This window comes from Arachis ipaensis, chromosome B09, assembly GCF_000816755.2.
Source record: "Arachis ipaensis cultivar K30076 chromosome B09, Araip1.1, whole genome shotgun sequence".
Taxonomy (NCBI): Eukaryota; Viridiplantae; Streptophyta; class Magnoliopsida; order Fabales; family Fabaceae; genus Arachis; species Arachis ipaensis.
This window is the reverse complement of record NC_029793.2, coordinates 90,267,640-90,283,201: the sequence shown is the minus strand read 5'-3', so window position 1 is coordinate 90,283,201 and position 15,562 is coordinate 90,267,640. Positions and strand designations below refer to the sequence as shown.

Here is a 15,562-nt window from a genome sequence, read left to right as displayed (position 1 = left end):
TGTTTTATAGATTTCTTAGTCAAAATAATTATTTTCGAAAGATTAAACTGATTTGAAACGTTGGTAAAGTGTCGAGATAAAAGCAGAAATTAAAAGAGATACACGTGTATTAAGTGGAAATTATTTGGCACAGATTCGATTTTGATGCTTTAGTAAATTGAGTAGTTACTCGAATGGAGAATCAAGCTGTTAGACTTTGTTAGTAACGCTCTTAACAAAAGAGTGGAAATGGTTACCTTAATCTCCGCTTGTAAAGGGACACGAATTCTTTAATGATCAATTATAGAAAGAGGGCCATAAATAACAGGAAGCAGTACGGCACAGGAGTTGGAACTCACTATCGATTTGTTAAAAATTGACAAAATAAGACCTTAATTTAGCTTAAATCCTGATAATTTTTTTTTCCCGACACAATTATATCAGATGGTGAAAACTTGGTCTAAAAAAATGCTCAATTAAAATTCTAAAAAGGACGATGTTCTTTTCTCAAAATTACGCTTTTTAATTTGTATATGGATGACAAATTTGAGTTAGACCCGGTTATGGAAGAGGGGGAGCTTTACCTGTGTGTGGTGTCAGGAAAGGTAGAAATCGGACCCTGCGTATTTGGTGTGCTTTCTCGGACGGTCCGAGCTCCGTCTACGTGTCGCCCGCAGGTGACTCCTCCAACGGTGCACTTTTTTCAATGTTAACCCATACTCAACATCCATTTTCACATTCACTCCATTCTCCCACATTCACTCCATTCTCCCAAAGAAGGGCCACGGCTGCTTCTTCTTCTTCCTTATTCCTTCTGGATCTTACTTTGCATGGTGAAAGTAACTTTAAAATACTAAAGAAAAAAAATGTAGAGATGTAGATAGTCCTGAACTTCATATCATACATTATCTCAATACATAATTTTTTTTAAATTTTTTTTAATATTTTATAATTAAAATTATTATTATTATTATTATTAGTATTATTATTATTATTATTATTATTATTATTATTATTATTATTATTATTATTATTATTAGGACAAATCACCCTAATAAATCAATAGCATGTAAATCGAGACAGGACAGCTAGATTTATATAAAGTTCTCCATACTATATAAATCGAATTAAGCTGGTTAGATTTACTTGGAAACATATGAATGTGTGAATCGATATTATCTGTTTCGATTTGTGTGTAGTTAAAGCTCACCTAGTAAATCTATTTAGTCTAATTCAATTTACTACTAAAATTTGTAAATCTAATTACCCTAATTCGATTTCTATACAAAATGCCTTTGGGCGATTCACATACCATTTCTTGGTTTGGATGATTTTGGTAATATTTGTATGCATTTTGTTTATTTAAGTATTTTACCCAAAATGAGCTAAATTTGTCGGACTAGCTTGTTTACTTGACTTAAATAGATGGATATTTAACTTTATTATTGTTGTGAGAACTTAGAATGTTATTACACTTTTTTATTTTTAATATTGGATTAACAATGGTGTTTTTTTAAATTGTGATCTATTGTGGTAATTTTTTCTAAAATGTGGGATGATTTAATGTATGGAGTACAAATCGGACCGTCCAATATTTAATAATTACAGAAATCGGACCGTCCGATTTGTGTTAAAAAAAAAATTTGGAGTACACGGACCATGCGAATTCATTTTATTCTTTATATAAAAATTCATATATTTACAATACCCATGATCCGACTTCATTTTATTTTTTATATAAAATTTATATTCTTACAATACCCATGGTCCGACTTCATTTTATTCCTTATATAAAAATTCATATATATACAATACCCATGGTCTGATTTTCAAGTTGGGAAATTCAAATTTCAGCAATTGTAAAATCGGACCCCTCGGACCATGTGATTTCTATCCCTGCCAGTAACATAAAATTGTCCCACCCTTTGGTCTAGCACGCTCTAATTCCATATTGAAGCACATAACGCTGCTTGGTTCCATAACGAAAAAATTGAACCTCAAAATTACGATAGGTCTTTTTTGGCCTAAAATTATTAGTAAAGTAACAAATATGTATTATGTTTTGAATTTCATTAAACACTAAACACAAATCGGATAATAAAGAGGACTCAAGCATAAATGCAATGCAAAAGACCAGAGATAATGCGACAATCCCCATTGAGATTTGCTGCACTATAAAACTCTGTTTAGAAAGGAAATTCAAATTGAGATGGAAAGACGGAGAGATAGAGATTAAATTAAATTTTTGTGTTGTATTTAATATAAAATATATTAAGTTATGTTTTAATATTATATTTAATTTAAGATAAATATAAAAATTAAGTGATAAATGTTATTAAAATTTTAGTATTTTTTTTTAAATTTTAATTTTTTATGTTTTTACTTTTTGAAAGTACTGAAAAGAATAAAATTGTATTATAAGACTAAAATTTTAGTTTTAATCTTTGCCCACCAAACACAATATTAAATCTTAATCCTTCAGTGTTAGTTTCAATTTCTGAAAACAAACACTACCTAAATTAATGCTCACTACCTCAAAAACATTATATAAGACTAATAATTTTAAAAATATAAATGAATAAAATAACATTTAAATAAAACCACATCATAAGCAATGGAAATTTCTTTCTCATCCACGACAAATCTGGGGCATGATGCTTGTGAACAAAAAGAAACGAGGTCATGAAGAAGAATTGATCTGGTGTGTGCGCCATAACCCCTAACCCACATTTTTCAATTTATAATTTAATCGGGTCAAACTAGATGATCCAAACCTTGGTCCTAATCTAGTTGAATATTTTAGCCATGTCAAATTTTTTGGTTTTGAATTTGATTGGATCTAAATGAAATCGAGCCAAATTTAGCCTAGAACAATCGAGACCGAGCCTAGACTTTAGATCGAATCGGACCATGAACATTTCTATTTTGTGAACCACGTTGCGTAATTGGATGAGGGGTTTTGGATGAAAAGAAAAACTTGATCCAATTAAAATCAATCGTATTATGACTAAGATTTTTTTATATTAAAATCATTTCAATGTAATTGATGCATGGACATTTTAAGTAGTTTTTAGGGTTTTTTTTCATTAATTTTTTTAATTTGATTATGTTTTTTAATAAAATTTTAAAATTGTTCATATCCTAACTTAGCACAAAAGTCAGATCCAATAAAAATAAAAGGCTTGATCTAAGGGGAGATCTCTACCATACGCTCTACTTGTCCATGCAAGTAACTGCTTACACGAATTCCTCCAACTATCTCTATTATACTGAGACTCCTCAGGTATATATAGGTTCTAATCTACTAAAAATGATACGTGGTCAGGAGGACATTTTTGTCATTTTAGAGTTAAAGGGCAGAATGGTAATCTCGTCACGTTCAAAGATTTGAATACTAGAAGAATTGTACTATGCTGGTCTTGGACACCAAGAAGACCAAGAATCCGTCTCAAAAACAGTGGTGCTGAAATGACGACAACTTATAAGGCCCATTGGGCTAAGATAGGACAACAAGAAGTCCAATAATGCTTTTCAAATTCAATGGGAGTCATAATTTATTATTGATTTTCGAACTTTTAGGCATTTATTTTAATTTGTTTTACTATTAGAGTTTGTTGAAAGATTTGATTTACTTCTGATTTGGTTAGTAGTATTTTTAGGGATTTTAAATTTAAAATAAAATGATCTAATCTAATAAGATCTAATCTAATAAGATCAAATCTGATTTAAATTAGTTATCATATCTTTAGGATTTTAAAATTTAAATTAAATCTGATCTAATCTAATAAGATCAAATCTGATTTAAATTAGTTATCTTATTTGTAGGAGATTTAAATTAAGTTATCTTATCTTGTCTTTTAGTTAGTTTGTTAGGGTCCTATTTAAACACATTTGGTGAGATAATTTACACAACTTTTGATGAATAAAATTTTTAGTTGCTTTATGCATGTTTTTTAGTGTGATTAAGTGAGGTGAGTGATTTGCTTCGCTCGTTGCATGAAGAAGATTGATGGATCCAACACTAAGGTGATTCTGCGTGGTGGTCTCTTTTAATTTTCATCCCTCTGATCTAGGTTGTCAAGGACAGGTTCTTTGAAGGTCTAGTAGGGAATCCCTTCCAGTGACCTAGGTTGCTAAGAATAGGTTTCTTAGAAGTCTAGTAGGAAACTCCTTATCTATCTTTTATGTTTCCGCTGTGTCTTTTCTGTTGCGTCTTTTCTCCATCTTGTTCCTATCCCTTTATTCTTTGTTCTAATAATTTCTTATAAAAAAAACCTGTTTAAAGTCCTTACTAACTTAAGCATTGGAGTCTCATGTAGGTACCTCCCACACCTCCTCACGAGGAACTCGGATGGCGGCACCTCAGCTCAAGAACAAGTCGGACGCTATCTCGCAAGGAGTCTGGACCTCACATCCAGGCCCAAATCAACGTTTCAGGTAACTCTCGAAACATTGACGCAGTTGTCGGGGACTTGGCATTAAACCCTTGACAATGGCAGACGATCACTACGAAGACGGTTGATGAGAGGATTTTTGCTAGTAAAAAATTTCACAAATAAATTCTCGTTGCAAGTATAGTTTCTAAACCAACAAGAATCATTTCATACAAAAATTTGGTTGTCACTTAAGCAAACCCAATAAAATTAATAACCGAAGTATTTAAACCTCAGGTCGTCTCTCAAGGAATTGCAGGGAGGTGTATTTATTATTGGTTATGAGATTGTATCTTTTTGGGTTTTTTTGAAATAAGAAAACAAGAAAAAGTAAATGATAATGAAAATCAAATGATAAAGAGGTATTGGCAAGGTTTGGTGGTTAAGGATCTCTATCCTTATCACTAACCACAACATGAGAATTGGCAAGGATCAATCCCATTAAATCATCCTCTAACTAGTAGTAAAGGAAAGTTAAATGAGCTATATCAATCCAAGTCCATAAGTCCTAGCTTTCCACCAATTCAATTAGTGAGAACTAGAGTTAATGGCTCCAATCATCAATTACTTGGACATTAGTAACTCAAGAGTTCCTAAGTTACCATCCCAAGCCAAGAACATAAAATCCTACTCTAACATCCTTCCAAGCATCTTATCAAACACTTGGTAGGCACAAAATAAAAGCACAGAAAAGTAATAATAGAATATAAGATCTAAAGCCAACAATTGCAAGATCAATGATAACCAATAAAGGAAGAAGCAATAAACATAAAATACCTCAAATTGCATTAAATATAAAATCAAATCTAACATGGAGAGTTCATAAATTCAATTGGAAAGATAAATAAACTAGAATGTTAAGACAATTAAAAGTAGAAGAGAAACTAAATTAAAGGAACATTGAACCTGTTATTGAGAAGAAATAAACATAAAACTAAGAGAAATCATAAAACCTAGAGAGATGAGAGAGCCTCTCTCTCTAGAAACTACATCTAAAACCTAGAATTATGTGAATTGATGAATGAATGAATCGTCTCTTGTGTTTCTCCCATTCTGCAGCTTCTATTCTATATTTTTCGGGCTTGGAACTGGGCCAAAAGGAGCCCAGAAATTGCCCCCAACGCTTTCTGCAACTTTCTGCATGTGGCGCATGTTACACGTACGCGTAGGTCACGCGTGCGCGTCGTTTGGAGAAATTCCTTGTCACGCATACGCGTCAATCACGCGTACACGTCTCTTGTCTTCTGTGTTAGGCACGCGTACGCGTCGTCCACGCGTACGCGTCGCTGCCAGCTTCTCAAAAGTTCATTTTTCACGTTCCTTCCACTTTTGCATGTTTATTTTCCATCCTCTAAGTCATTCCTGCCCTATAAAGCCTGAAAACACTTAACACATAGATCACGGCATCGAATGGTAATAAAGGATAATTAAAATTAGCAGTTTAAAGGCCTAGGAAACATGTTTTTAACTATATCATAGAATTAGGAAGGAATTGTAAAACCATGCAAATTATATGAATAAGTGAGCAAAGAATTGATAAAAACCACTCAATTGAGCACAAGATAAACCATAAAATAGTGGTTTATCAATCTCCCCACACTTAAACATTAGCATGTCCTCATGCTAAGCTCAAGGAGATATAAAGAATGAATGGGAGAAAGTAAGACTCATGAGATGCAATCTATGAATGTAACTATATGCTAAGATGATTCTGTCTACTTGGTTAAAAGTAAATAAGCTCTTCAAGACAGAAATAAATCAGATTCCACTAATTTAAATCATACAGTAAAAGACAAGTAAACTTGTAGGAAGACAGCTCATGAAAGTAGGGAACATTGAATCAAGCATTGAACCCTCACTGGTAGTGTATATGCACTCTAATCTCTCAAGTATCTAGGGTTAATTCACTCTATTCTTCTCTAGTCATGCTTTCTAGACTTTGTTCTTCATCTAACCAATCAACAAAAATTTAGTACACCAATGCAAACATCATGAGGTCTTTTCAAAGTTGTAATGGGGCTAAGGTAAGGGTGAGGATATATGTATGGCCAAATGAGCTAAAATATGAATCTTTGATGAACCTAAGCTTTCACCTAACATACACACACACTCTATGTAATTCCAAAATCATGCCTAGCTACCCAAAGTTTCCACATTTGCATCACATACTCATGCATCAACTTTTCTTTAATTTTATCACATATGCATTGATCTTTCATTAAACTTAACATTGGGGTAATTTTGTCCCCTTATTTATTTATTTATTTATTTGAATATTTGTGATTTGATTTTTTTAATTAAAAATATAAAAGTAAGCATAACATATCAATGCACATGGATTTTTAATTTTTCTGCTCTCACATGAGTAGGTACCCAAATTTCCAATATTTTGTCAATGAAACACTGTACACTTTCATCAACCCAAGTTCCCATAGTTTCCCACAATTAATTGACACACCATCTCTATCTTAAGCTAACCAAAGACTCAATTGGGGTAATTAATTGTTTTTTCGCTTTAAGGCTAGTGATGTGGTAAAATATATAACAAATATGGATTAAAAGGCTCAAAGTGGCAAACAAAGGTAATTGAAAGGGTATGCTATTTGGGATAAGTGAGCTAAAATCAAATGATGACCTCAATCATATGCAAGCATGTAAATATACTAAATAATTGACATATAGAATGGAACAAAATATATATTACAATCATAGAGAAGAAAACACACAAGATAAAATATTATGGTTAAATAATGTAACCATGTAATTAAGATCAAATCTCACAGGTTGTGCGTTCTTAGCTATAATTCATGTTCCAAATTATAGTCTCCCAACAAGTTTAACATAAATGTTCAATTTAAATTAGTGAAATATTGTAAAACAGGGTCTTGAAAAGAAACTCATTACTTTAACCAAGTAGTGGTAGAAGAACATGCACAAAATCAACAAACATGCAATCAAACATGCAAATGCAACAACTAGTTTAACATAGAAAATTAAACATTGGCGTTGAAATAGGAACTAACTAACCCACGGAAGTCGGTATCGACCTCCCCACACTTATAGATTGCACGTCCTCGGTGCATGCTAAGATGTGCAAGTGGACGGGCTACTACAACTGATGCTTTTCTCCATAGATTGTGCAGATGGACTTGTCTGTCACTCCATTGAGAAGCTTCTCTTTTCCTTTCTTGGTGGCCATCTTGAAAGAAGAGGAAAAGAAGAAAAGTAACCCAGAAACAAAGATAAAAAATAGATAAAATATGGGTGGGTTAATGCCAAATAATGAGGGTCTCAACTACATGGTAGCTACAACATATACATGAGAAAATAGTATAAGCACATGACATATCAGTAGTGCAAAAATTGCAACAATGGGGGAGAGAGTGTGGGTAATGAAAGACAATATAAGTGCATATCAATGCAATTGTAATACCAGTATCATAAAAAATAGCATTGACTTATAATTAATAACACCCAACAGTTTAGAACAGGTCACGAAGCACCAAAATAATTTAAGAAAAAATGCAACAGCTGAATAAGAACATTTAACACCAATGGTGAAATAGAAAATTAGAAAAGGAGATAAAAATATGAATAAAATTAAAAAACAATGAAAGAAAGTATGCAAATGCAGTATGTAAAAGAGAATGAAGGAGAATAAAGATGAGAAGAAAGTGAGAAAAGAAGAAGAAAGTAAGAAAGGAGGAGAAAAGAAGGAGAAAGGAGGGAAGAAAGAAGTAAGAAATGAAAAACGGGGCGTGACGCGTACGTGTGCAGCACGCGTACGCGTGAAATCTGAGTTGGCCATTCGACGCGTAAGCGTCGCCCACGCGTACGCGTGGGTGGTCTGAAAGCGAACTGACGCGCACGCGTCAGGGACGCGTACGCGTGGTTGAATTTGTGCCTCTAGCACAGTTCCAGTGCGAGGGCAGCACAACTCTCGGGTTAATCACCCATTTACGCCGATTGCCATATCCACGCGTGCACGTCAACGATGCTTACGCGTGGGTTGCTAAGGTTGCAAGTGACGTGCACGCCTGGGTCAAATTGTCCGCAGAGCACACCAGCCGCACGATTCCATCACAACTTTCTATCTGTTGTATGGGATATCAAAATTTTGAATCGACGCCCATGCGTGGCCGACGCGCACGCGTGGGTTGCCCTTTTTTTTTTATGCAGAATACAGATGATCATGCAGAAATTATGAATAAACACTAATAAAAATAAAATAAAATAAAATAAAACTAAGAATAAAAATGAAAGATCATACCATGGTGGGTTGTCTCCCACCTAGCACTTTTAGTTAAAGTCCTTAAGTTGAACATTTGGTGAGCCCCTTGTTATGGTGGCTTGTGCTTGAACTCATCCAGGAATCTCCACCAATGTTTGTAATTCCAATAGCCTCTGGGGTCCCAAACTAGGCACATAAAGCCCCCGAGCAAGTTAAAGCAAGTGACAAGGCCCCAAGAGTGTTGATTGCTATAATGAATTCCGGGCTCCCAAACCTTGCTTTTACACCCGTCTTCTTATTGATCATCATTTTTCTACTTGGGTGGTGAGCAATCGGAATTCTCACTAAGACATTCAAACAACTGTCTAGACCCATTCAATTGAGACTTATACCAACCACTGCACTTAGATCTTGAACATCCAACCATAACGAACCTAGGATGGTGTTGCCAACCACTAACCATCTCCCTTTTGCTCTTAAAACCGCAGATAGCTCTAAGTTGTCCATCCGTTTCAAGAAGACCATATTCAAGTGGGAAGGTACAATTCAGGGATAAGAATTTTACGTACTTGAATGTTGTGTTGGATGGTAAAGGCTTGGGGGGAGGTAGCTCCAGTGGCAGCCTTGCCAATGTATGCTTCACTATCTTGGGCTCCTCTTTGATGGTCTCCACCTCTTGACAAGCTTCTGCAACATTAACCTCTTCCTCTAGTTCAATGGGAGAGGGTTCAATTGTAGGTAGAAACTCATTAACTATTGAACTCATCTCATGATCAACCGCTTCCAAGTCTTCAACCATGATATGCCTTAGAGGTTGTACACCCTCTTCAACATCAAATTCAAACGTCTTGGAAGGAGGCTCTATGACTTGAGTTTCCCATGGAGGTTCTGCATTTTCTAAGTCCTCAACCACTTCCTCTTTTTCAATAATTTCGGCTTTCTCCACTTGCTCTAATACAAAATCAAACTCCTCCTTGATGTCACTTAGTGTAGAGTTGTCTTCAATAATGGAACTTTCCTCTTGTTCAACCTTCACTAATTCTTCAACTATTCCTTCATCTTCAAGGGTCTCTCCTACCTCTACCTTTTGGGCCTCCTCTTGCTTCTCTTGAAGTATGTGTGCGTAAAACTAATCCATTACGTCCCTAAGACGATCCCTTCTCTCTTGTTCCGGGTTAGTAGCATAATTGGAATCATGTTGCTCTTGGATTGATGGATATGGGTATTCTTGCACGGAGGGTGGTGGTGCAGTAAAGCTTGAGGGTTGAATATTGGAGGTAGAGGGTTGGTCCATGCGGGATATAAGATTTTGGAGTTTAGAGGTGAGACCAATGAGAGTAGAGATAAGTGTGGTTTGACACTCTCTTTGCCCTTGGTGAATAACATTAAAGGTATCATTTATGGGAGCTTAAGGTGGATAGGAGGGTTCATTTGTTGGGAGAAAAGGCTCATAATACGGAGGTGGTTCTTCTTGATAAGGGTATGGAGATGGTGTATATTGAGGTGGTGGTTGTGGTGTTTAAGGGTTAGGGTCATATGGTGGTGTTTGGTAGTAGGGGGCTTGTGAGTATGGTGGTTCAAAGCTATGTTGAGGAGGGGGTTCATAGGTATTTTATGGTGGGTGTTGATTGTCACGAAGAGGTCTACCATAACCATTGTCTTGGTAAGCATCATAGAATGGTTGTTGATAATACCTTGGAGGCGGTTGTTGCCAAGAGGGTTGATAAAATCCTTGTGGCTCCTCCCATCTTTGATTGTCCATTCCTTGATCCAAGCTGTCATTGTAATCTCCTCTTCCTATAACATGATTGTAACCAAACTCATAGCCAAAGGGGTGAGAATTCATAGTAGTAAGAGAAAGTAAAAACAAAAACTAATAAGAAATAATGAAAATAAACTCCTAAAACTAGAAACAACTAACAAAGGAACGAAAAAGCAAAATTATTCACAATATTCACAATAACCAATAATAAGACACATGTTTACAATTCCCCGGCAACGGCGCCATTTAGATGAGAGGATTTTTGCTAGTAAAGAATTTCACAAATAAATTCTCGTTGCAAGTTTAGTTTCTAAACCAACAAGAATCCTTTCATACAAAAATTTGGTTGTCACTTAAGCAAACCCAATAAAATTAATAACTGAAGTATTTAAACCTCGGGTCGTCTCTCAAGGAATTGCAGGGAGGTGTATTTATTATTGGTTATGAGATTGTATCTTTTAGGGTTTTTTTTTTTAAATAAGAAAACAAGAAAAAGTAAATGATAATGAAAATCAAATGATAAAGAGGTCTTGGAAATGTTTGGTGGTCAAAGATCTCTATCCTTATCACTAACCACAACATGAGAATTGGCAAGGATCAATCCCATTAAATCATCCTCTAACTAGTAGTAAAGGAAAGTTAAATGAGCTATATCAATCCAAGTCCATAAGTCCTAGCTCTCCACCAATTCAATTAGTGAGAACTAGAGTTAATGGCTCCAATCATCAATTACTTGGACATTAGTAACTCAAGAGTTCCTAAGTTACCATCCCAAGCCAAGAACATAAAATCCTACTCTAACATCCTTCCAAGCATCTTATCAAACACTTGGTAGGCACAAAATAAAAGCACAGAAAAGTAATAATAGAATATAAGATCTAAAGCCAACAATTGCAAGATCAATGATAACCAATAAAAGAAGAAGCAATAAACATGAAATACCTCAAATTGCATTAAATATAAAATCAAATCTAACATGGAGAGTTCATAAATTCAATTGGAAAGATAAATAAACTAGAATGCTAAGACAATTAAAAGTAGAAGAGAAAATAAATTAAAGGAACATTGAACCTGGAATTGAGAAGAAATAAACCTAAAACTAAGAGAAATCCTAAAATCTAGAGAGAGGAGAGAGTCTCTCTCTCTAGAAACTACATCTAAAACCTAGAATTGTGTGAATTGATGAATGAATGAATCGTCTCTTGTGTTTTCCCCATTCTGTAGCTTCTATTCTGTATTTTTTGGGCTTGGAACTGGGCCAAAAGGAGCCCAGAAATCGCCCCCAACACTTTCTGCAACTTTCTGCATGTGGCGCATGTCACGCGTACGCGTCGTCCACACGTGTGCGTCGCTGCCAGCTTCTCAAAACTTCATTTTTCGCATTCCTTCCACTTTTGCATGTTTCTTTTCCATCCTCTAAGCTATTCCTGCCCTATAAAGCCTGAAAAAATTTAACACACAGATCACGACATCGAATGGTAATAAAGGATAATTAAAATTAGCAGTTTAAAGGCCTAGGAAACATGTTTTCAACTATATCACAGAATTAAGAAGGAATTGTAAAACCATGCAAATTATATGAATAAGTGAGCAAAGAATTGATAAAAACCACTCAATCGAGCACAAGATAAACCATAAAATAGTGGTTTATCAACGGTCATACGACATCTGAATCAGAACCAGAGCCTCATCATGTGAGGATCTCACACTTGCAACACCTCCACCACGGGAAAGAATGCACGGCTCCCATGGGGAAGGGATGTTAGGAAATCCCCGGCCAAAACAGATTCAATTAGAGGTACACCCACCAAAAGATGAAGAACCTCCACATCTAATAGAGATATTAGGCTTAGTCCATGGCTACTGTGGATGACTAGATCATGTTGAGCAAGAAGCTGAACATCAACGGGAGGCAAAACGGAAACTGCGAAGGGAGGTACGACGGCAAAGGGAGCTAGAAGAAAAGCTCTTAAAATTGGAAGCTGATCTCCGAAAATGGAGCAATCGAGCAGATCGGGAGGAAAGTCCTCTATGGGTTGAGGATCCGTTGGTAGAAGAGATCATGAGGGCCAAAGTCCCGAGAAATTTTAAAACCTCCGATATGGACCTTTACGATGGAACGACTGACATGAGGCACCATCTCAGCAACTTCAAAAGTTGAATGTACCTAACTAACGCTTCTAATGCTATTTGTTGCAAAGCATTTCCAATGACTTTGACCAAAGCTGCAATGAAGTACTTTGAGAACCTACCGCCCAGGTCGGTGACTTGTTTCGACAACCTGGTTAGGAAGTTTCTGACAAGATTCTCGATTTAAAAGGACATGGTGAAACATACACCAAGCTTGCTAGGAGTCAAGCAAGAGGTTGGGAAGGCGCTCCGAAATTATATGCGTTTTCCAATTTAAAAAATTGAGTTGGGCTTCGAGAGATTCCAAAAGAATACAACGATATAATCAGACTCAACAATTTTTGTACTACAAAAATAAAATTTTCAATGCAAAAAAATTAAACGGTGTGATTTAATACATTCATTTTCCCAAAAAAATTTAATGCCACACCAACAAAAAATACACATCGATTCCAATAACAATACATAACACAATACTATGCAATATCCAAAAAATCCGCCACTAAAAGAAGTATAAAAAAAAATGTGTAGTATAAAGTGTGGTGCAAATTTTATTTTTCAAAATGTACAATTATAGTGAATTGAATGATAGAAAAAGTCAACGCGTTTGCCTAAGTCATGTCTTCAATATCACTGCAGGAGATGTCACCAATGAAATAAAAGCATCATTTAGCATTTTCTGTTGTGTGTTGGAAAGACAAAAGCATATCGGTGAAAAAGAGCGCTAAGGACCATGATTTTTGTGTTGTTGCCAGAATGATCTTGTACTTCTGTATATGTTAGAGTAACATCTTTAAATTTTGTCTTAAAAATTTTAAGTTTTGGTTGTTTAAGAAGAAAATAAACTCCATTATATAAAGTTTAGGTACTAATGCTTTGAAGGTTTTTTTTTTTTCTTTTTTTTTGGGTATCCCTGATTTAAAACTATCATAAAATCACTTATTTTAAAATTTAAATTTTATTGGAGAAAATACATGACTGTTTATAACTTTAATATACCTCTTTAAGCAACAAGTATTTTTTTGGTTTATTTGAATTTTTTTAAACCTCTTTTTTTTCTTTATTATTTGCATAGAATTTTTTTCTTTTGAAAATCATTAAGGATTGAAATTTAAATCTTTAAAGATAAACTTTTTTCAAATTTCTAGTGCTGAAGAAAATTTAATAAATAAATAAATAATATAATGTGCATTGTTCGTGTTTTTTTAAATATAGTATTAAATGTATTAATTCGAATGTACCTATTAAGTGTATAAAAATTATGTTTAAATTATGAATTCTCTAAATGAAATTATCCCGTTTAAAATATTTAAATTATGATTTCAATCGTAAATTGCAATTATGATTTAAATTTTTTTTTATATAATATTACATTTTTTCTTTATTTTACTATTAATATGTTGATATTGCAAGTCTAAATTACAGTATTTTACTTAATCTTGACTGAAAAAGAAAATAGTTAGGTGTTTCTATCATTTAATTTATTTAATATGTAAGACCCAAAACCTTTGAAAAGTTTTTTTATGATCAAGTCTCAAATCATATGGTTATTTATAGCCTTAATTTCAGAAATTATTTTATTAAAGGTAATTAAGGCAAGTTTTGATTTATTGAATTTGAGACGAGTTATGATTATTATCCAATTTTATAATTATTGGATTATTTTCTATATTTAAATTATAAAGTTGATAGTTATAAAATAATAAGGATTTTATATGATTTGAATTAGGTAAGTAATATTTTAAATATTACTATTGCTATTTTGGAAAAATGAAGAAATTAAGTAAATTATTTCTAATTATTTGATTTGGGCATTTTATTGAAAGTAATTTGTAAAAATTGATGAGCAAATAGTATTTTCTATATACATCTAGTGTTGGATTTAATTTGAGTTTTAATTACCATATTATCCCCAATTTTAAGTGAAATTACTTAAATGCCCATAACCCTAATTTTTGAAAATGAAACTCTAACCCTAAAAATCCTAACCCGTTACCGTTTCCCATCAGAAGCTGCAGCAGCAGCCGCAAGCCCCTTTCTCCCCCCAAAAACGAAAAGCGGGAGAGGGTTGGTCCGCGAGTGATGGCTGTCGCGGGCTTGGGGGCCGCCGTGCCTTCGTCGCCACCGCGCCCACGCCGCGTCGCTGCCGTTGCCCTCCCTACATCGCCGCCGTCGAGCTCGCGAGCGTGGAGGAGGCACAGCGCCGCTGGTTTCGTCGGGTTTCCGCCGTCGAACCCGTCCCTACCACCGCTGCTGACCACACGCACAGAGAGAGAGGGTGCGCGAAAAAGGAGCCGCCGCGGGGTTGCTGTTGCCGCCGCGAGGCTGGGCTCGCCGCTGTTGAGGGTCGCTGCCTTCCTCCACCATCACCAAAGATCCATCACCGGAGCTGCTGGGCTCGCCGTATGCTACTGTTGTGTCGCCGGAACTGTCCTGGGGTTTTGCCACTCATTCAGATTCTGCTCTGTTTTGGGTTAGTGCTGTTGCTATTGTTTTGGCTGCCGGAAAACCTCGATGCCGCCACCTCTGCTGCCGGAAACAGCCGCTGAGTCTTCTATGATGGTAAGCTCTAACCCTGCTTCAACTTCTTTACCTGTTAATTTCTCCATGGGCCATGAGAGTTGTTGCTAAGGCTGGTTGTGTCAGGAGTTTACCGCGAGTTGCCGTCGTTCTGGTCACCAGCTGTGAGGTTGGTGTTGCCAGAATCCACCACTGGTGCAGCCGCTACTTGGTTCTCTCGAGTTCGGTAAGCGTTTTGTTTGGAAGAGCCCTTTAATCGCTGTTTTATTATCATAACTGACATTTTGCGGCGTTAATTGCTATACCGAGGTTTTGGTTGCCGGGATTTCGATTGTTGATTTCGGGTTGAGGCGGAAAAGACTTTGTGACGCGTTTGGGCTATGGTTTTGCGTTAAGATAGGGGCGCTTTCCGAAAACTATAGTTTATTGTTGGAATTATTACATATGGATACTGATGTGAGATATTGTGTATTTGGTGATTGTAAACTTATGTATTTTTTGATTGAC

General features: G+C 35.4%; 1 protein-coding gene across 1 annotated transcript; it reads left to right on the top strand.

Annotated features, from left to right (window-relative positions):
- On the top strand, nt 12,615-15,213 carry LOC107616865. Its single transcript, XM_021111929.1, has 3 exons — nt 12,615-12,689; nt 14,545-15,097; nt 15,182-15,213. The coding sequence occupies exons 1-2, from the start codon at nt 12,615-12,617 to the stop codon at nt 15,082-15,084; spliced, it is 615 nt and encodes a 204-aa protein (XP_020967588.1). The 3' UTR covers nt 15,085-15,097; nt 15,182-15,213.